Source organism: Typopeltis vanoorti, chromosome 22 (assembly GCF_054136105.1).
Source record: "Typopeltis vanoorti isolate ZY-2024b chromosome 22, IOZ_Tvanoo_1.0, whole genome shotgun sequence".
NCBI classification, from domain to species: Eukaryota; Metazoa; Arthropoda; class Arachnida; order Uropygi; family Thelyphonidae; genus Typopeltis; species Typopeltis vanoorti.
In genome coordinates, this window is record NC_143570.1 from 95,538,596 (window position 1) to 95,561,690 (window position 23,095).

At 35.0% G+C, this 23,095-nt stretch overlaps 1 protein-coding gene across 1 annotated transcript in view; it reads right to left on the bottom strand.

The window, feature by feature from the left end:
• Positions 1-23,095, bottom strand: part of LOC150094575 (histidine protein methyltransferase 1 homolog) — a 165,194-nt gene that overhangs the window by 43,870 nt on the left and 98,229 nt on the right. Inside the window, exon 5 of the mRNA XM_090412128.1 lies at positions 8,973-9,109. Coding sequence (XP_090268254.1) covers positions 8,973-9,109 — 137 coding nt within the window. The remainder of the gene's footprint in view (positions 1-8,972; positions 9,110-23,095) is intronic.

A 23,095-nucleotide genomic window follows, 5' to 3' on the forward strand; every position in this document is an offset into this window, starting at 1 on the left:
CAAGAGTCATCAATCATCAATTCAACATAACAAACCTGGGAAATCTGGAAAATTTTAAACCACAACAAAGGATGTTGTGGTTTAAAAACAAACCACATCCTTTGGTCCAAGACTCTCCTCCTACACAGATGTCACTACAAATTTCAATGTTTATTTAAAGAAAGTGTAGAGGCCTTACTTCAATGTCCGTGATGACTGTATATCTATAGCAAAAATATGGGAAAGTTTAATCAGGATAACACATTATTTTTTTTTATCTGTTATTTAAGATCATTATATGAATTTCTGAATTAATATCTTTAATTATGTTTTAAAAATGTTTACTCTTCTAATACTTAGCGATACGACATCACACGGCTCGTTCTATGTATGAATGATCAATTGTTCGTATTCCACTTTGTTTTTTAAAAACAATTCCTATGTAGCCACTGAAGATGGTCTGTAATATTCAGACCGAAATATTTGGCAAATTGAAGATTATTCTTGTACTAACGTGTATATATTTCTAATCATTGTGTCACAAGTATTGTTTAAAAATAAAAAACCGATATAACTGTATTGTTTTGAAAAACTTGTCTCTTGCACATTATTATATGCCTTTTCCAGATCAACTAACCTTAAATATAGATCCTTGTTTTCCATCATCTTTTATTTGTCTTAAAGTGAAAATCTGATCTTGACAACCTCTATTTGGCCTGAACCCTTCTCCAAGCTTCCCTTCCATAATTTTCATGTCAAATATGAACAAGTTCCTTATTGTCCCTCCACAGTACTAGCATAATATAGGTTGACCAACCTCTTGTGGATAAGTTATCCATAAAAAACATTCAATTTTCCATCTGGGCATTCATGAAGGAGACCACAGCTCCTGTGATGATATACTCAAAAGCATAGAAAAGTGATTGCCTTATATTTTCTGTTCAACATTCTACAAACAGTGCAAGAATGGCAAGGAAGGAGATTTGAAGATCTCTTGCAATATAGAATACAAACAAAGAGTGAAAGAAGGTATTGCATGTATTGTCAAAAAAGAGAGAAGTTGTTATTATCAAGAATGCACACAACAGTTCAGCCTAACCCATTTATGTTGTAACTATCCCACAGTGTTGTGTCCATTGAAGTAGCTGATTAATAAAGAACAGAGGCCATAAATTAAAGATACCAAGAAATTATATATACTTGATTTAATCCTTTATCCAAGTATATTGCACCTGAAATATATTCAGGACTAGAGCAACTCGTATATAGATAGAAGCTATAATGCATAGCATTATACATACCCATAAGGATATGTGCTTTGCATTATGGGATATTAAGGCAAGTGATGTGAAGTCATTAGCTTCTATCTACAGGGTGTTCGGGATAAATTTGACATATTTATAATTAATTATATTTTTCCGTAAGTTACATGTATTAACACACACTTCTCTTCATTTAAAAGTTTGGACCCTTCTTCATTCATATACAAGATGTCAGAAAGGATGGATAGCTGGAACCCACCTGAATCATGGAAGAGAATAACTTGTATCATGATGATTCGTGCCCGCCATCAAAATAAGGATATTACGACTGCTGCCCAATGCTCCCTGAATACAGTAAAAACAATCAGGCATGAACTAGAGACTTGCAATGGTGACTACGAGGATGTAGCAAGAAGAAAGATCCCTAGCAGACGATCTGATTGCGTTCGTACAGCAGAATTCCTCGCAAATCTGCAGGAACAGGTGTTGAAGAACCCTGGCATTGGAATTCGGGCTTTGTTCGTGGAGTTGCTAACTGTAGTCAAGCCCTGGATAACAAGGGTAGCCAATGGTAGGCCGTATGTATGGCAGCAGGATTCGGCCCCTTGCCACACCTCTGGGAAAAGTCAAAAATGGTTGTCTGAAAATTTCTACGACTTCACCAGTCCAAATGTTTGGCCTCCAAACTCCCCAGACCTTAACCCCATGGATTATTTTGTATGGGGCGCAGTTAAAAAAGACACCAATCGCACTTCCAGTAATACAAAAGCCCAGTTAATGGATAAAATTAAAACAGTTTTTGCGGCCCTTCCCAGGGAGACTGTAGCATCAGCTTGTTCGAGGTTCCGAAGCAGAATTGAAGCTGTGATCGATGCTAATGGTGGTTATTTTGAGTAAATCTTGTTGATAGTATTGTAATTAACTCTGCCTGTAATGTTTTTTTGTCAATTCATTAAATTTAATAGATACAAAGAAGATTTTCTTTTTCCTTACGAAACTGTCAAATTTATCCCGAACACCCTGTATATACGAGTTGCCCTAGCCCTGATTATATTTCAGGTGCAAACTTTGTTTGCTTACACTTGGATAAAGGATTAAACCAAGTATATAATTTCTTGGTAGCTTTAATTTATAGTATAATCAAGTGGAAAAACTTCCATCAAGAACAGAGGCAATTGCAATATAATATTATCAAGGTCAGTCTGCATTAACTCACAACTTAGTAGTATATTAATGGAATATATTGTAATAAGAAATCCTACAGAAAGGCAGATGGCTACAGCTTCCAAAGCAGTGTTAAGTAGGATGTGCTGAAAACGAGTATAATTGCCCACAGGGATAGCAACTAGTCTGTGAGTAGGTCCATCTTCAACTCTGTCTTTAAGAATAATAGTGAAATGCCTTAAGGTGGTCCCCACTGGGCTTTAAGTATGTTACTACACACAGAAACAGTGTTTCTGCAGAAGAACCTTGACATCACTGATATTTAGGAAGAATCCATGATAGTTCTCCTGTAAGATTTCTGAGAAACTGAGTGCTTACTTTTTCTTGACTTGTATTTGCCATTTGATTTTGGAAAGAATGGATGGTCAGTGTCCATCTTTTCCTCTAGAAAAATATTTAGCACATCATTTGTTGTCACGGTCACTTCCTGTGTTTACTCTAAATTCAGGAGATACAGAAGTTTCTATGAAATTGTCTGGAGGTCAATGATTTTCTTGACAGATGGTTCACATTTAGTGAAATCATTTTAAGAGTTATTTCAGGAATAAGACCAAAACTTGAGTGATTAATATGCTCTAAAGAGAAGCACTCATGTTATAATAAATTTAGTTTAATCCTTTATCCAAGTGTGAGCAAACAAAGTTTGCACCTGAAAATATCTTCAGGACTGGGGTAAGGTAGCAAAGGTGGACCAAGCTAACATCACTCCTATCTCAGTATCTCCCATAATTCAAAACACATCTCCTTGCAGATATGTATAATGTTATGCATTAAGGGAAGGGCCACTACCCAGACTAGTTTCGACCTTTATTAAGGTCTTGTTATACCCTGATAAGTTGGAACATGAGATATTTCATCTTATCATTATATAACAGAGCGAAAACACAATAAGAAACATTATAACATGCTTGTCTCTAGGTATCAAAATACTGCTTTGTAGATGTATCAAATATTTCAAACTAAAAGAAAACAAATAGTTATTTATATAATATTTCAACAAGGGACCACTCACTAGTTAGTATAAATAATAGTGGAAGTGTAAACATTTAACATTTTGTTAGAGCAATAAGTACTAGAAGTTATAGAATGATTTGCACCAATTCTAAGGGGGATGCAAGTCCAAAGGTCAGGAAGCAGTAACGCGAAAGGAGTGGTTTGCCCTGGGCATTCGCGTGCTGACAGCGCACCAAAACGTAGCGGAGAAAGCTGGACGCTGTGACGTCAACCAACGTGAAAGCGCTAGGTGGGCATCGTGGAGTGCAAGAATCACCAGGAATCAAGGTATAAGGGTCAAGCAATCCCCACACGAGGCTTTTTTGTTCCTGATCTCCCAGTGTTGGTCTCGAGGTGTCGTGAGCAGGTGAGGGGTGGCAGCGCCTCCACTCTGGAGGGTTTTGATAGAGGCATCGCCGGAACTAGAAGGTCGTATCTCCGCAGAAAGAGTAAGCCTGGCTGCCCACAGAAAGCCAGATAGGAATCCATGGATATTTCTATTAAGGAGAGACAGATTCCTGAGGACCTCTTAATGTGATGCAGTTCAAGATAGATAAGTAGACTTTATAGTATTTGTTAACTATGAATGAAAGGATTTGTACTGCGCTGTGAATCTAAAGAAGGAACATTAATAATATTATATAGAACAGAACTGTAGTGATCCTGAGAAAATTTCCGTATATTTACTGTCTCCTACTGTGATCGAATTATGTTATAGGTTTAAAGAGGTTATGATAAAGTTCAGAGTAAAGAATTGCTATTAATGACAAGATTGTAAAAGATATAGATGCTATTTTGAGTGGTTTGATTGAATCTCAATTAGAAGGAAATTATTATGCCTAATTTAGGTGTTTTAATGTTGATAAGATGTATACTATAAAATTAACAATAGTCAGTCAGAGTATCCTTGTGATATTGGAATGTTTTAATGTTAACCTGATTGTCAGGAGCTCTCTTAGATTGAGATTTAAGTTTTCATGTACTGTATGTATATAATTATAGTTTCTAATAAACCTTGCTTTTGAATACAATTAAGTCTATCTGTGAATTTGGAATCTGATGCACCGCTTATAAAAACTAACATGAACCTAGGCAGGAAATTAGAAGGAAGAGAATTTGGCCACGTCTGCAAAGGTCAAGGTATCACTTAAATACTATCTAGAGATCACCTCTTGATTGATATTATTATTTAATCTAAAAGCGCTAAGTGGTGCAGCGAAAAAATAAATTTCTTAGTGTTTTACGGAAGGATGATCTCAGATACTCTGGTATTGGCTCGAACCTGAGAAAGAGTTGAATGAGAATTTGAATAAAAGAGTAATTATATTAGAGATAGGGACACAACAGTCTCTTCAGAGGGAGCCAAGCCCAGAAGTGGAGATACCAGGCAGAAGCAATGCCGAGGTCATCTTTACCTATAGGAGTTGCCAAAAGGTGTGCCACCTTTTTATTAAATTACTCTGGATTTCGAGAGAGTTGTTGAAAGTTTATTTTTCACTTGGTTAGACTATAATAAATGTAGTTTAATCCTTTATCCAAGTGTGAGCAAACAAAGTTTGTGCCTGAAAATATCTTCAGGACTGGGGTAAGGTAGTAACAACACTGGGCAACTCGTAGCAAAGGTGGACCAAGCTAACATCACTCCTATCTCAGTATCTCCCATAATGCAAAATACATCTACTTGCGGATATGTATGATGTTATGCATTAAGATAAGGGCCACTACCCAGACTAGTTTCCACCTTTATTGAGGTCTCTTAAGTGGGAGCCAGGCCCAGAAGTGGAGATACCAGGCAGAGCTACAAGTTTCCCAGTGTTGTACTACCTTACCCCAGTCCTGAAGATATTTTCAGGCGAAAACTTTGTTTGCTCACACTTGGATAAAGGATTAAACTAAATTTATTATAGTCTAACCAAGTGAAAAATAAACTTTCAACATCCTTCTCTAAATCCAGAGTAATTTAATAAAAAGGTGGCACACCTTTTGGCAACTATTATATATAAAGATGACCTCGCCATTGCTTCTGCCTGGTATCTCCACTTCTGGGCCTGGCTCCCACTGAAGAGACCACAATAAATGTCGAAATTAGTCTGGGTAGTGGTCCCTTAATGTTTAACATTATACATATCTGCAAGGAGTTCAAAGTTTATTATTCAATTGGTTAGAGTATAATAAATTTAGTTTAATCCTTTATCCAAGTGTGAGCAAATAAAGTTTGTGCCTGAAAGTATCTTCAGGACTGGGATAAGGTGGTACAACATCCGGGCAACTCATTGCAAAAGTGGAGCAAGCTACCAACACTCCTGTCTTAGTATCTCCTATAATGCAAAACACATCTCCTTGCGGATATGTCTAATGTTATGCATTAAGTGAAGGGCCACTACCCAGACTAGTTTCGACCTTTATTGAGGTCTCTTCAGTGGGAGCCAGGCCCAAGTTGAGATACCAGGCAGAAGCATTAGCAGGTCATCTCTACCTACTGGAGTTGCCAAATGGTGTGCCACCCTTTTTTAATAAATTACTCTGGATTTAGAGAAAGATGTTGAAAGTTTATTTTTCACTTGGTTAGAGTATAATAAATTTAGTTTAATCCTTTATCCAAGTGTGAGCAAACAAAGTTTGCGCCTGAAAGTATCTTCAGGACTGGGGTAAGGTAGTACATGAAAAATAAACTTTCAACATCTTTCTCTAAATCCAGAGTAATTTATTAAAAAAGGGTGGCACACCATTTGCAACTCCAATAGGTAGAGATGACCTGCTAATGCTTCTGCCTGGTATCTCAACTTGGGCCTGACTCCCACTGAAGATACCCCAATAAAGGTCGAAACTAGTCTGGGTAGTGGCCCTTCCCTTAATGCATAATATTAGACATATCTGCAAGGAGATGTGTTTTGCATTATAGTCGATACTAAGACAGGAGTGTTGGTAGCTTGCTCGACCTTTGCAATGAGTTTTCCTGGTGTTGTACCACCTTACCCCAGTCCTGAAGATACTTTCAGGCGCAAACTTTGTTTGCTCACACTTGGATAAAGGATTAAACTAAATTTATTATATCTGCAAGGAGATGTGTTTTGCATTATGGGAGATACTGAGATAGGAATGATGTTAGCTTGGTCCACCTTTGCTACAAGTTGCCTGGTGTTGTACTACCTTACCCCAGTCCTGAAGATATTTTCAGGTGCAAACTTTGTTTGCTCACACTTGGATAAAGGATTAAACTAAATTTATTATAGTCTAACCAAGTGAAAATTAAACTTTCAAGAAGCACTCATGATCATAAAGTTCATATATGCTGAAACTGTCAGGTGGCAGAAGAGACAGAAGTTTGTGTCACTTGATATTTTCTTAGCTGCCACCTTCTTGGCATAACAGTATTTCAGGACAAGTGTTATTATAAATAAAAGACAGAAAACTCATGTAGGAAAATCTGATCTTTAATTGTAAAATTGTGTATGTTTTACAGGCAGTATAGATATGGAATAGCAAATTATATCTAAAAAGCACCACCATAGTAGCTAATAAGCTAACAAAAGTCAACAGTTTCCTAATTATTAAAAAATGTATATAATTAATTAAACAAATTGGGAAACATTAGCAAATTGTAAAAATACATCTCCGGTATAGGAGATAAATATAGACCATCAGATGTGCTTTAAGTATAAGCAAAGAAGTAATGCTTCACGAGTTTCCTTATGAACACATTCCATACAAAACCTGCTCTTACTTATGTATCATTTTAGACTTATTCACGAGTTTCCTTATGAACACATTCCATACAAAACCTGCTCTTACTTATGTATCATTTTAGACTTATTCCAGACGATTCTGTGCACATTGTTTAAGCTCATGGTACTTATAGGAAAACCTGTGAAACATTATTGCAACACTCCTGTGATCCTGGTTGGGCCATCCAGGATCCCCCCTTTTTTGATGTTCATAGTTACACACCTGGTAAACACAGCAACAGAGCATTGGATCTCAGTGATGGTGGTATAGAAAATGAGAACAAAAAATACAGGAAATAAAAGTATAGAGAAATTACATAGGCAAAGTTAATACTAGATCCAACATTATTTCAAAGCTGAATGTTTGTAGAAACTATTCAAGTTTCGTAAGTTGACCTGAGAGCTTACGAGAATATTTTATTATAGAGAAAGATAAATGGAATGAAGGATAATTTAAGAAGGCCTAATAGATACCTGAATCTCAATTAAAATCATGGGACAAAAAATTTAAAAAATGTCAGCTTTCATTTTTCCAGCATAATATCAATCTGAATGATCACAATCTTGAACAAAAAACTGTGCTTTTCTTAACTTAATTTATAAGATTCCAGGATTGTTAATCAATTGAAATGAAATTTTGAAAATGAAAAATTGAAATAAACTAAAAATCTGATAGTCAAATTCCTCTTTAATTGTTATGGTGAATAACATAAAACAATAACTAATAAGCTGGTCTAAAGATAAACAGAGAAAAAACTAAAATCATGTTTAATCATTTTGTAACACCAAAAAACATAATAACAGAAAACAATTTCTTGGAAAGAGTCCCTTCATATACATACTTAGGTCATCTCATTGATCTAAACTGTGGACTCCAAAAGGTAATAAACAGAAGAGTTCAACTTGCCTAGAGTGCATTCAGAAAATTGAAAAGCATTTTTCAAAACAATCATGTCCCACTCTGTTTAAAAAGGAAGATATTTAACCAGTGCATACTTCTAGTCATCTCATATGGTTGTGAAACTTGGTCGCTAACAAAAGCACTGGCAAATAAATTAACAACTCAAAGAAAAATGGAGAGGTTGATGCTAGGCATCACATTAAAAGATAAGAAACGAAACACCTGGATAAGAAGCCAGACTTGCATCACTGACATCATTCTTCACCACAAGCGACTAAAATGGAAATGGGCCAGACATCTTATCCAGAATAGAAGATGAGCGATGGATCACCATACTAATGAATGGATTCCTAGAGAAGGGAAATGAGGATAATGCAAAGCACATCTCCTTGCGGACATGTATACTGCTATGCATTAAGGGAAGGGCCACTACCCAGACTGGTTTTGACCTTTATTGAGGTCTTGTCAGTGGGAGGCAGACCCAGAGTGGTGATACTAAGGCAGAAGCAATGGAGAAGTCATATTTACCTATGGGAGATACTGAGACAAAGAGTGATGAGACTTGATCCACCTTTGCTATGAGTTGCCAAGAGATGTACCACCTTACCTCAGTCCCGAAGATATTTACAGGTGTGAACTTTATTTGCTTACACTTGAATAAAGGATTAAACTAAATTTATTATAATCTAACCAAGTGCAAAATAAACTTCCAACAAATAACATATTTACAGTGATCCTGTGAATTTGATGAGAATTAGAAATCAAATCCTTAACTAAGAAAAGTGAGAGGTGATATGGTATTCAATCAACAAAATCAGACTTTTAAATAATAGACAGTATTCATAAGTTTTATTCTTTAATATAATCAAATACAAATCAATACATTACTTTGCAGATCCCCAGAGATATTTCTCCACTAGAAACCAATCTCCTGCAATAAATTTGCATTTCTTCACCTCTTGCATCATATCATCTGAATTCAAAAGTACATTTGGAATTGTAACCAGATTCAGAACTTCACAATTCTGCAAAGTTTAAATATAAAGACCAACTTTACATACGGAATAAGATTGCCAATCTATAGATCTTGATTAATAATCTTTATAATGAACAAAAATTAAAAAGTCAAATTTCTTAGAGTAAAATATAATTAAACAATCATATTTTATTTAACAGCATATTTTAATAATTCAAATAATTATCTGAAAATTATATGTGATTCAAGTATGGAATTAGAACAATGTACTATTTTAATAGTATATTGTTCTATAGTATATATGACTATATATATATCAGGGGTGTCAATAACGTCGATCGTGATCTACGGGTAGATCGCATAATGCTTTGAAGTCGATCGCAAATTTATTTTGTCTTAATTTTCAAAATAATATATAGATGAGTCTGAATACGATAAAGCAAATAAATAATGTTAACCTATTTATGCTTGTTTTGGTCTGACATACTTGTGCGAATCGGCATTTTCACAAATGAACATTATTAAGTCAAAATATCGTACCACATTAACATTCAAGCATTTGGAGTCATGTTTAAGAAAGCACTGACTAATTACACATCAAATTACGCAAAAATTTGAACTCGTTGCAGTGTAGAATAAGTAATGCTGGTTCATCAGGAAGTTCATAATGAGATGTTTATTTTAATCAGTGTGGTTAAAAAAACTGCAATATTCTTTTAAGCATTATAACTAATTAATATTACGATAATTATAATAATATATTGTAATAATAATAAATAATATTACGATAATTTTTTCTTTGTCTAAACATAAATTAGAAATCTTATACCTTATACTCCAATTTTGAAGAAGGTAGATAGCAGGTATATCTGTATGGACAATGTAGAGCTTATGCAAACATTAGTTGACATCCCTGCTATATATATACTATAGTGTGTGTGTACATACACTGTGCAGCCACATATGTGAAAACCCTCGACACTTCTGCGCATGATAGAAGGCAAATCCATTCTGATAATAGGGCAATCAATGCACTTCATGAGATGTGTGTGTTTATTAGTATATGTCGGAAAATTATCTTTTCTTTTATGAAAATTCTAGTTTTTAAAGTAGTAACTATATTGCACTATAAAATATTGCGGAACGAAAAACAAGAAATACAAAACAATGACAAAACTCACAAAATTGAAGATATCAATATACGGGAAAGTACAGAAGAAATAGTAATGGAAGAATTAGAAAAAGAATTTAAAAACTTAAAAAATAGAAACAGTCCAGGCCTGAATGGAATATGCATTGAGCTCTTTAAATATGCAGACAATAGCTTAAAAGAGAACTTACTTAAACTCTTCAATAATATCTGGAAATGTCAAAAGATCCCAAAAGAATGGGAAACTGGAGTAGTAATAAATATTCACAAAAAAGGTCCCAAGGACAAATATGGAAATTACAGAGGCATTACTCTCTTAATAACAGCATCTAAACTATATGCAAACACCTTAAATAGCAGACTAATTAAATATACAGAACATTATTTAAAAGAAGAGCAGTGTGGTTTTAGAAGAGGGAGAGGATGCACAGATGCCTCTTTCACAATGCAATAGATCACAGAAAAAAGAAAAGAATTTAATCTGCCCACTTTTCTTCTATTTATTGACTACGAAAAGGCGTATGATAACTTGAACAAAAATCTACTCTGGAAAATATTACAAGACGATAAAATACCTCCTTGATTAATTAAAGCAATAAAAAGTTTATACAGAGAAACAAAATTTTGCATCAAATTTGCAGAAGGAACATTATCAGAACCTATAGCTATAAATAAAGGAGCAAGACAAGGTTGTGGCTTATCCCCAATCCTATTCAACATTTATATAAACAGAATCCTAAAAGAATGGAAAACAACTGTCAAAGATGGAATTAAACTAACAAATAATATACAGCTAAATACAATACTTTATGCAGATGATCAGGTACTAATTTCAAATTCAGAAGATAACCTGCAACTAACCATTTAAATGAAATAGCAAAAAAATTTTAAATGAAAATCTCCGAAACAAAAACAAAAGTTATGGCAATGTATCAAAACACCATTCAAAATGTCAAAATTATGCTTAACAATAAAAATAACAGAACAAGTTACGGAATTCAAATACTTAGGAAATATAATCTCACAATACAACACCGATTCATAACTGGAAGCAGGACTACAAATTTACAGTAGAATGAATGGCACAATAAAAGAAATTTTGGAAAACAAATGACTAAAGAAACTCAATTAAGATTACATAATATGACCTCTAAACCAGCTCTCAAATTTGGAAGTGAAACTTGGATTCTACAACAGAGAAACAGACAAAGATGGAGATGAAGTTTCTAAGACCTCTCCTGGGACTCACTAGATTAGATAAAAAGAAAAACACAGAAATAAGAGAACGATTAGATACAAAAAACATCATACAAGAAATAGAAGAATATCAGCAAAATTGGCTACACCACATAGGATGAATAATAAGAGTATTCCCAAACTAGTAAATAAATATAAACCTACAGGAAGAAGAGACCATGGACGTCCAAGATTAAGATGGAAAGATCACTTCATCTGCAGAGCAGGAACAGGACATAAAAAGCCTACACCTGAATTGCTCAGATGACGACCTATTTTGCTTGTACAACAGTTGGAAAATTTTACATATGAAGCACGTAATTTCACATGTTGGTAATGAATTCATACATCGCTTTATTCCTTTCGCTCTTTCAACATGAAATGACTCTTCTTAGCACGTTGCCAGCCAAGGGTCTTGCATCTGTGGTCAGACAGCATATATATCTTTTTTGGTTTACAATCATCAAACTTTGATCCCTTCTGTTGTTGTGTAGTTAGTATGCCCTTCTTTCCATCTTTCTTTGTAATTAACAGATCTTAAGCCTGGTTTTCTATAGGATCAAGCCTGAAGATATTACTGGTCACTTATACTGCGGACTAGTGGAAGCTTCTGCCGCTCATCCAGTTCAACATGCAGTTTTGAATACTTAACACTAATTGAATTTTACATTTTTCCTATATTGCTGAAATGCACAGTTCATTGTTATAATGTTTCATGACCAGATTAAATCCAAAAATTCTTATTTAAGAGGAAGTCCAAATATTAAATCAATAAAATAAAATTTTAGGGAATTTTCAAGAATTCTTGGAAACTACAATTTCCCATTCCCAAAGATAAGTTGAGAATTTAAAACCCCTACTCATCAAATTCCTGCCATGTATCCTCAAGGGATGTACAGGATATGATAGTACTACATGAAAAACTTACATTATTACCAACTTTCTATCTACAATTTTCCTCCAAATTAGTCTGTTACCTGTCAAAACTCCAACATTATCAGATCTTAACTTTCTATCTTCTAAGGCACTTTTTACTGGATCAATCCACCTATATCTTGGTCTTCCTCTGGGTCTTTTTCCTGCCAACCTGGCAGAGAACATGCGTTTTGCTAATCTTTCCTCTCCCATTCTGTTTAAGTGACCATACCACCTGAGATTAGCTCTGCTAACACATTCCTGGATGCTGACAATGTCAAGTTCTTTCCTAATATCCTCATTTTTAATATGATATTGCCATTGATGACATCTGTTCATGCTCCTAATCTTTCTCTAATCTTGATGAGTAATATAATATTATTATCATTATGTGACACCTCCAAGGACTCATTGACAACTCTCTGTCTCCACCACTCAATCCACCAATTATAGCAAACAGCAACTACCATTCATCATCATCTACTGCCCACCACACAACTAATATTTTCATAGACAATCACAAACATCCACGCCCACGGCGGGATTTGAACCCGAAGCCTTTTGGCTGGAGAGCAGATACGCTAACCACTCGGCATCATCAAAATGTTACTGAAATACATACGCTCATTGTGCTTCACTGACTCGCTTCTAAAAAACAGAATTGTCTTTCATTAGAGTTACTTTCATCTCCAATGGATATAATCCCAACATCAAAGTACATTTTTGATACTGGCCTATATCCCAGTCCTTCGGAGGAAGTTTTAGAGTTTCCATTCCACATGTCAAAGGTGTGTCTATATGTCCAATTAACCTTCAAGTTTCCTTCCATCTAATTCATAGATTAAATTCATTCTTATAATCTTCAAATATAAATATCCTCCTCTTTCCTATCCAGGAGTTTAAAGAATTCCTTGCTCGTGTGGTCTCTTGTATTATGGGCAGACAGGTCTGTTTACTCAAATATGTCTGAAAGATCATTAAGATTACATCACTTCCATAAAAATGTTCTCCTTTTCCTATCACTTGTAAAATCTATGCTCATCTGGTAAATGCCAGCAAAGGTTGGTCGATTGGTAGAGCCTCTGCTACTAATAGCTGGCACAAAACGTTAAGCAAGTTTGAGCGTGGTTAGTAGTTGGAAGGGGTTCAATCTTTTGATGCTGTTGGCACACTCTCCCTCGATGAGTGTTTGGAGTTCCTGGAGGTGTCACATAATAATAATAACTTTCAAGTGTGATCCCTTGTTCTCGCCTACTCCTCATGTATTGAAAATTTTCTTTTGTGTCAATCTTATAGAATCTCTTTTTTAATATAAGTTTCTATCATCTCGATTGAAAGTTTTTCCACTTGGTTATACTATAAATTAAAGATACCAAGAAATTATATACTTGGTTTAATCCTTTATCCAAGTGTAAGCAAACAAAGTTGGTGCCTGAATTATTTTCAGAACTGGAGCAACTAGTAGTAAAGGTGGTATGACTTCACATCTCTTGCCTCAGTATCTCATAATGCAAAGCACATCTCCTTGCCGACATTATGGGAAGGGTCACTACCCAGACCAGTTAAGACCTTTATTGAGGTCTCATCAGTGGGAGCCAGACCCAGAGGTGATATATTACTTCAACCTTGGTATCACCTCTGGGTCTGGCTAGTAGCTATGGTCTGGGTAGTAACCCTTCCCATAATAAATAGATAATGCGTGTCCGCAAAGAGATGTGTTTTGCATTATGGGATACTAAGGCAAGTGATGTGAAGCCATACCACCTTTACTAGGAGTTTCCCCAGTCCTGAAAATAATTCAGGTGCAAACTTTGTTTGCTTACACTTGGATAAAGGATTAAACCAAGTATATAATTTCTTAGTATCTTTAATTTATTCTATCATATCTCCTCTCCTCTGCCTGTCAGCTGAACTCTGAACTCACACATACCTTCAATCTATCTTCCTAGGGAACATTCCACAGACTGTCAGAAACTCAGTCACTTGTATCTGAATCCTCTCTACCACCTCCCAGTCCCCTAGAAATGCAGGTGATCAAATCTGTGCATAGCCAACATATGGCAGAATCATATCCTTATAAAGAGGGATAATAACTTCCCTGTCATTACTTGTCAATGTGTTTTCAACATCCAAGTAATTCTCTGAGCTATTTTGCCAACTCTCGCAATATGTCCTCAGAATTTCAAATCTCTAACCACCATCGCCCCAGATTTCCAGTAATCTATTACCACCAATATGATACAGAGTATGTATTAACTGTAATAATTACCTTACAATTTGCAACATTAAATTGACAACCATGCCACTTTATTTAAATCATCCTGCAGGATATCTACATTACTGTTATCAGCCATTGCCATTCCCAGTTTTGCATCATCGGCAAACAGCTGAATATCTCCCACACAAATCTTCCGCTATATCATTAATACACAAATTAAATAGTGGTCCTAGCACAGAGCTCTCAGACACTCCACTAATCACCCTCATTCACCTTGATTCCACTTCACCATACACCACACTCTGATGTCTGTCTATCAGCCACTCCACCCCATCCATGCCACCAGCCTCATATCCATTCCAACTTACGTAACAGTTTTTCATGCAGTATTTGTCATGGTGTAGGCATTTCCATTATCCAATTCTGCTGTCATCTTATTATAAAATGTGAATAAATTACTGAGGCAGGACCTAACTTTTAAAAAGCCATGCATATCATATTCCTATCCACCCATTCCTGAAATTTACCTTCAACCAACTTTTCAAATACTTTAACCACACCTTCAGAGATACTAATTGTTTTGCAATTTGCTATTTCTGTCTTGGAGACACCTTTATATGATAGAACTATCTGACTCTCTTTCCACTCCACTGGACCCTTGCAGAGCTGACACTTAAACAATTTTGTCAGAGGCACTGCCAGTTCACTCACGTATTCTCATAGCACACGAGCTGACATACTGTCCAAGCCCACTGCTGTATTCACGTTGATATTTTTCAGTACACCGAGTATCTCCTGTTCATCTGCCTCAATTCTCACATCAGTCTCTTATATTCACACATTATATGTATTATATTCAGTCTGTTACACAAATGAAGATATTATCAGTAACTGCAGTCACCACTTGGATGATATACAGCAATCCCTCGATTAATGCGCCCCCAATTAGTGCATCATTTTTTTCCGATACTCAAATTTGTTGTTTTAAGGATACTTGCGACATAAGACTGAATGATACTCGAGTTCTTTTTTAAAAAACTCCTCAGATTTCTTAGAAAAATTAAAAGATGTCTCATTACAACCTACAGATCTTATGGTTAGTTTTGATATAGAATCTTTATACACCAATGTACCTCTTAAGGAAACTTTAAAACTACTTGCTGACATCTTTCCTCAAGATATTATAAAACTATTCGATTTCGTTATACATTCTGGTTATTTCATATGTCAAAACAAATTTTATAGCCAAGTAGAAGGAACAGCCATGGGAAGTCCTCTTTCTCCAGCTTTAGCCAACTTTTATTTAGAACATTTAGAAAAAGTCCTCTTCACATCTAGTTTCCCTCTACCATCTTTTTGGGTAAGATATATAGATGACATATTTGCTATTTGGCCTCACAGTAAAAACACTTTATCTTCCTTTTTAAACAGTATTAATTCCTTACATCATCGCATAAAGTTTACTATGGAATTAGAAGAAAACAACCAGTTATCTTTTTTAGACGTTCTCCTCATCCGATCATCTTCAAATATTCTTACAACTACAGTATACAGGAAACCAACATTCACAGGTCGTTATATTCTGAAAGAATCAGCCCATCATCCATGTCATAAAACAGGAATTATAAAATGTCTCATCAAAAGAGCCAAAACTAATTGTTCTACTTTTGATTATCTACAGAAAGAACTTTCTACTATCCAGCAACACATGAAACTCAATGGCTTTTCTGAAAAAAGTATTCAACGTCTTCTTACATCTTATAATCCTCCACAAAACAACAAAGATTCAATACGTCGAGTACCTATTCCTTATATCTCCGGTATTTCAGAACCTATCGCAAGAATTTTGAAGAAATATGATTTAACAGTTACGTATTCTCCTATTAACAAATTGTCTTCTCATTTTCCTTCTCCTAAAGACAAACGCTCAACTTTATCTCTTCCTGGAGTTTATCAAATTCCTTGCAACTGTGATCTCTCTTACTTTGGACAGACTGGACGTTCTCTTGAAAAAAGAATCCAAGAACATCAATCATCCATTCTTCACAATAAACCTGAAAAGTCTGGTTTGGCTCAACACGGGATTGAAACTGACCACAGCATCCTTTGGTCCAAAACGCGCCTCTTACATAGATCCCGTTATAGGTTCGAACGTTTGTTCAAGGAAAGCGTGGAGGCCTTGCTCCATCATCCCAACCTGAATCGTAATGACTGCATATCTATATCAAAAATCTGGGAAAGCCTAATCAAGATTACTCATTAATTTTTTTTTTTTTTTTTTTTTTTTTTTTTTTTTTTAAATAGCAAATTCAATCATGTTTCTACTTCAAAATATTTCGTTTCATACTTAGTGATATAACATCACGCGGCATGTTCTAATTTCAACGATCTATTGTTAGTATTCTAGCTTGTATATTTTTTAAACTGTTCTTGTAATACCACCGACGATGGTCTGCTATTTCCAGACCGAAATATTTGGTTAAATAAATATCTTTCTTGTGATTACGTGATTATATCATTGATACTCAAATTTGATTAGTGTGCCTCTAAAATTCAATTAGTGCGCCTATATACATCTTAAAAATAAACGTTATGGATTTTAAAAATGTTTCGATCTATGCATTTTTTACTGCTAACTATTTAAAAAATCACTCATCAGGATGAAATAATTTAGTTACTGATTTGAAACATTTTACAAAGTTATTTTTTAATGGCATACTACACTACTTCCATGTGCACTATGTTCCAAATTTACCGCCAAAATTTATGTTCTGCTTTACATAGCATTTTGCTGATCATATCACATTTGATTGTTTTCCTTACTTTTTTATTTTAAATTATTTTCCTAACCTTTAATCATGAGTAAAAGAATTAGTGAGCAAAAATAGATGTTTGAAAATGATTCGAAAAGTAATCTCATTGGAAGAAAAACTTTAAATAATAAAGAAAAATGAACAAGGAGAGTCCAGAGCAAAGACAGGACAGGAACACAGAAATCAGTCAATCAACTGCTGAATACAAAGAGAAAGGTAAGGCTACTTCAAGTTCATCATGCATGCACTCGAAATCAAAGTATTATAATGATTGAATTAGAGAGACTTCTTTTTACATGGATCGAAGATTGTAACCAAAAACGGATCCCGCTAAACACTGGCCTTATTAAACCAAAAGCATTGTCTCTTTGTAACCTGGAAAGAAAGAGCTATCAATGATAGAAAAGAAGAAGCATTCCACGTTAGTGCTGGGTGATTTGAGCGTTTCAAAAAGAGAAATAGCCTATATAATGTTCTAATCACAGGGGAACCTACAAGTACAGATAAGGAGATATCCAGAGATTTTGAAGAAAATTGTGTAAGAAGGAGACCATTGTGATTAACAAATATTTAATGCCAATGAAACCGGCCTTTTTTTGGAAGTGAATGCCTTCCAAGACTTTTCTAGCCAAATCAGAGAAATCTCAGCCTGGTTATAAAGTTGCAAAATCAAATGAAATTACTGCTAGCAATATGCGAGCCGTTTGAAAGCACATTCTTCCACATTGTGCAAGTGATTTTAGAGGCTTTTCAAATGAATCTAAGTTAATTAAATCTCATTCTGAAGAATTGAGTGATTCCGACCTGCTAAATTTAGATACACAGCGAGAAGATCCTGAAGAATATGAAGAAAATTTAATCACTGACAAGCCCAAAGAGGTTTCACAGAAACAATTTGAAAATAGTTTTCGTACAATCAAAGTTTTTAAGCATCAATGCTTAGAAACTGACCCTGGTGAAGATAAAACCAGTAAAATTTGCAGAAGAGGCAATAGGGCCATTACCGTCAGTTGTATGAAAAAAAGTAACAGAATGCCCACCAAACTACGTTAGCTCAATTCTTTGTTAAGAAGCAGAATAATAAATTTATATTCTGAATATGTTTTATTGTCTTTCAGCTTCATGGTTTTCCTTTAACTAGGCCCTGAGACATACCCTAATTCTTTTATAAAAAAAATTAAGCGTCAGAAAAAAGAAATTTGAGGAATGAATTATACATTTTCCCATATTATTCTATTCGATTAGTGAGTTTTCGATTAATGCGCCTGTTTTAAAGAACGCATTAGGTGCACTAATTGAGGGATTGCTGTACCTGGATGGGCAGAAGGTCAAATTCCAGATGACTGGAGTAGAACTGTCATAGTTGTCATCTATAAAAAAAGAAAGGGTATTAAACCAAATGTGAAAATTACAGTTTTTTTTACTAAGGGAAGATTTTCAAGCATACTTTGAAAAGAGGCTGAGAAAGATTACAGAAAATCTTGAAAAACAAGCTGGGATCAGGCCAAATAAAGGTTGTGAAGATCATATTTTCACTTTACAACAATCTGTACTCAAGTTTTGTAGATCTGGAAAAGGAATAAGACAAGGTGCCCAGAACCAAGATAAATTTCAAAACACTATGGGGATAAATGGAATGTTACACAGAGCAATACATAGTCTATATTTAAGTTGTAAGTCAGTAGTTGGAATTGAAGGAAATACAGGAAGATGATTGTAAAATCAGGCGTAAGACAAGTATGCACATCATCTCCACTCTTATTCATTATTTATATGTATCGTATTATGAAAGAAAGTGGCATTAAACCTGATATTAGAATCGGAGATATCAAACTTTAGCTTTGTTTTATGTAGAAGATGTTGTACACTTAAGCACATCCAGTGCAAGCCCAGGATTCTCTAACTAAATTGCACAACAGCCGTAACAAAGTTGGCATGAAAGTTAGCAACAAAAAGACCAAAACTATGAAAATCAGCTGGAACACAGAAAATTTCAGCTGCCTTCTCAATGGAGAACCTATAGGACAAGTAAAATATTTCAGCTATTTAGGCACAGTTTTTAGTGAAGATGGCAAATTAAATTTGGAAACAGATAACAGAATAAGCAAAGCTAGTATGGTGGGTAATCAGCTGAATAAATTTATATGGAATAAGAGAAATTAGCCACGACACCAAGCTAGCAGTATTCAAGACATTGTTCAAACCAATTTTAAGTTATGGATCAGAGGGGTGTGTTAGAAATGAAGCACTTAACCAAAAACTATAGACCACAAATATGAGTGTACTGAGAAAAATTAAGAAAGTGAACAGATGGCATCAATGACAGAAATATTAAAAATGAAGATATTTAAAAAAGAACTTGACATTATTAGCATTTAAGAATGTATCAGAATGGGTGAGGAGAGGTTAGCAAAACAGGTGTTTAATGGCAGGAAAAAGACCCAGAGGAAGACAAAGGTCTAGGTGGATTGGTTCGGTCGGTATCTTAGAAGTATGAAATGCTACATATGACAATATTGAAGTGCTAAAGTAATAGACTAATTTAGAGGGAAATTGTTGACAGGAAAATTATTGATTAAATAATAATGTAAACTTAATCATGTAGTGCTGGCATAGTAACCTGCACACCTCTTGAGGGTATATACCAGAAAATTATTATTGTTATTTAAAAAAAAAAAAACCAGATGGCTGGTATGAGCACTACTCCAATTATTGGGAGTTAACCTTTTGAACAAGCCTTTTGAATTATATATTGAAATAAAACCAACTTTTTATACCTCAATATTTGGGTATTCCTGGTAGAATACATCTACTTCAGCTAATCTGGAACAGATCATACATCAGTAATATCAATTATATTAACTTGATGCTGCTCTAGTAGTTCACCTGGTTCCACTTCTTTTCTGTTGATATGTCTTGCAGCGATGATGTCTATCTTAAACTCTGCTGATGTTGAGTTTGTTCCTATAGCTTACTTCTCACTGACTAAGTTCCTTGATGAAAATGGTATCCACCCATCCATTGGGTGGATACCATTCATTAGGCATCATCATGTGCTATATGGTTACTCAGGTGATCAGTGATGTGTCACCACACCAGTCCTCACCAGGAGGTCCTGTTATATGCTTTTCTGGAGGCTTCAACTCTCTGAAGATCAGTCTGTCCAGACACAGGATCCAATTATCCCACTGACAGTCCACCCTTCATCTTTTTCCAGGAAATTTACCTTCTATTACTGTTTTAAGAATTCCTCCTTCCATCCTTTCAATGTATCGAAAGTATTTCAATGTTCTTCTGTTAGTATCTCCAAGAAGCCTTAAAGTTCTACTGATCCTTTCTAGCACCCACCTATTTGTCTGTCTTTCAGTATATGATATCCTCAACAGCCTTCTGTAACACTATATCTCAAATGCAACTATCCTTTTCCTATCAGACTTCTTTAGGTTCCAAGTAAGTCACTGTTGGAAATACAGCTACATCCAAAATACTCAACTTTGTTCCTGTAGAAATAGATCAATCCTTCCAGATTTTAGCCTAGTCTCTGACTGTTGTTTTAGCCATTCCTAAAACATAGGAACCTTTTTGTTTTAAGTACATAATGATCCAACTAACATGGCATTTGTTCATGTTGTACCATCACGTTTGTAATGTGGTTTTAGCCTAGTGCAAAATACAACAGAGAAGTAAGTCAATTAAATAATAGTAACATGCATTAACTCATCATTATTAATCTCCTATCAACAATTTTCCTCCAAATCAATCTATTACTTATGAACACTCCAATATTGTCATATCCAACATTTTGTGCTTTAAAGATACTTCTGACTGAATCAATCCACCTTGACCTTGGTCTTCCTCCAGGCCTCTTTACTGTCATCTTGGATCAAACACTTGTTTTGCTAACCTTTCTTCACCCATTCTAATTAAGTGGCCATACTACCTTAGATTAGCTCAGCTGACACATTCTTAAATCCAAATAATGCCATGTTCCTTTCTAATAATCTTCATTTTTAATATGATTCTGCCACTTATGCCATCAGTTCACTTCCCTAATTTTTTTCAGAATCCTCATATCTGTGATCTCTAGTCTTTGATTAAGAGCTTTATTTCTAACTCAATTCTCAGATACATACTTAAAACTGGTTTGAACACTGTCTTGCATACTGCTAGTTTGGTGTTTTTACTAATTTCTATCTTATTCCATATAAATTTAATCAGCTGGCTACCCAACATACCACTCTGCTTATTCTGTTGTATATTTCCATATTTAATCTGCCATCTTCAATAAAAACATAGCAGAGAAATTCCTCTGCAATTCTCACATTCAGCTTTATTCCCCCCCCCCCCATTTTATAGATGGGCACTATGAGAGATCTACTTCAATTTGAGAATTGAAGTAGATATTCTGACCAGGCCCTCAGAATTATACAGTGTATTCATTGCAGAACTTTTTTATACCTACATAATTATTTCTCATTGAATATCACTTATTCTAGCTGCCTTTCTGCATTTCAAGTTTTGGATGGCTTTTTCTATCTCAAGCTTTGTATATGACATGTACTCCTCTTTGCATTTCTCTTGAAAATTTTCCAGTATAGTTCTGTCACTGCTTGGTTCATTTAACAGTCTTACAAAGTAATTATTGTTTGTTGTTTTCTATGAATAATTTATAACGAGTGCTGTGATAAAAAATCCTGTTAGTTGCAAGGTTCATAGTTTGATATGGTTTTAAGTGAGGGAAACAGTGCTGCAGAAATTCACTGACTACTGTGTAACATTTACAGGCCTAACATAATGAGTGACAGTAAAATTAGGAAATGGTGTTGTTTTGACCCAATCGTTTATTACCACACTTTGGATGGCCACTGTGCTCTTAGGATAATGTAATGAAAAAAAATGATCAACAGCTAACTAATGAGTCACTCTATTCTACCACGAAAGGTCCCTCTCCCATATCTTATTTGGCATAAATTCTGAATGGACCTTACTTTCTGGATGTGCCTCATATTACATCACTTGCATTGTTCTAAATACTTGCTGCATCTGTTCATCATCATCATCAAATTCCTGCCATGTACCCTCAAGGGGTGTACAGGATATGATAGTACTACATGAAAAAAATTACATCATTATTAATTTCCTATCTACAATTTTCCTCCAAATCAGTCTGTTACTTGTCAAGACTCCAACATTATCAGGTCTTATATTTCTATTGTCTAAAGTACTTTGTACTGTATCAACACACCTATATCTTGGTCTTCCTCTGGGTCGTTTTGCTGCCAATCTGGCAGAGAACACTTGTTTTGCTAATCTTTCCTCGCCCATTCTGTTTAAGTGACCATACCACCTGAGATTAGCTCTGCTAACGAATTCCTGGATGCTGACAATGTCAAGTTCTTTCCTAATATCCTCGTTTTTAATATGATATTGCCATTGATGCCATCTGTTCACGCCTTAATCTTTCTCAGGACTCTTATATCTGTGGTCTCTAGTCTTTGGTCAAGTGTTTTAGTTCTGACCCAGCTCTCAGATCCATAAGTTAAAAGTGGTTTGAACACTGTCTTGTATACAGCTAATTTAGTGTTCCGACTAATTTCTCTCTTATTCCATATGAATTTATTCAATTGACTTCCCAGCATACCAGCTTTGTTGATTCTGTTGTCTATTTCTATATTTAATTTACCATCTTCAGTAAAAATCGTG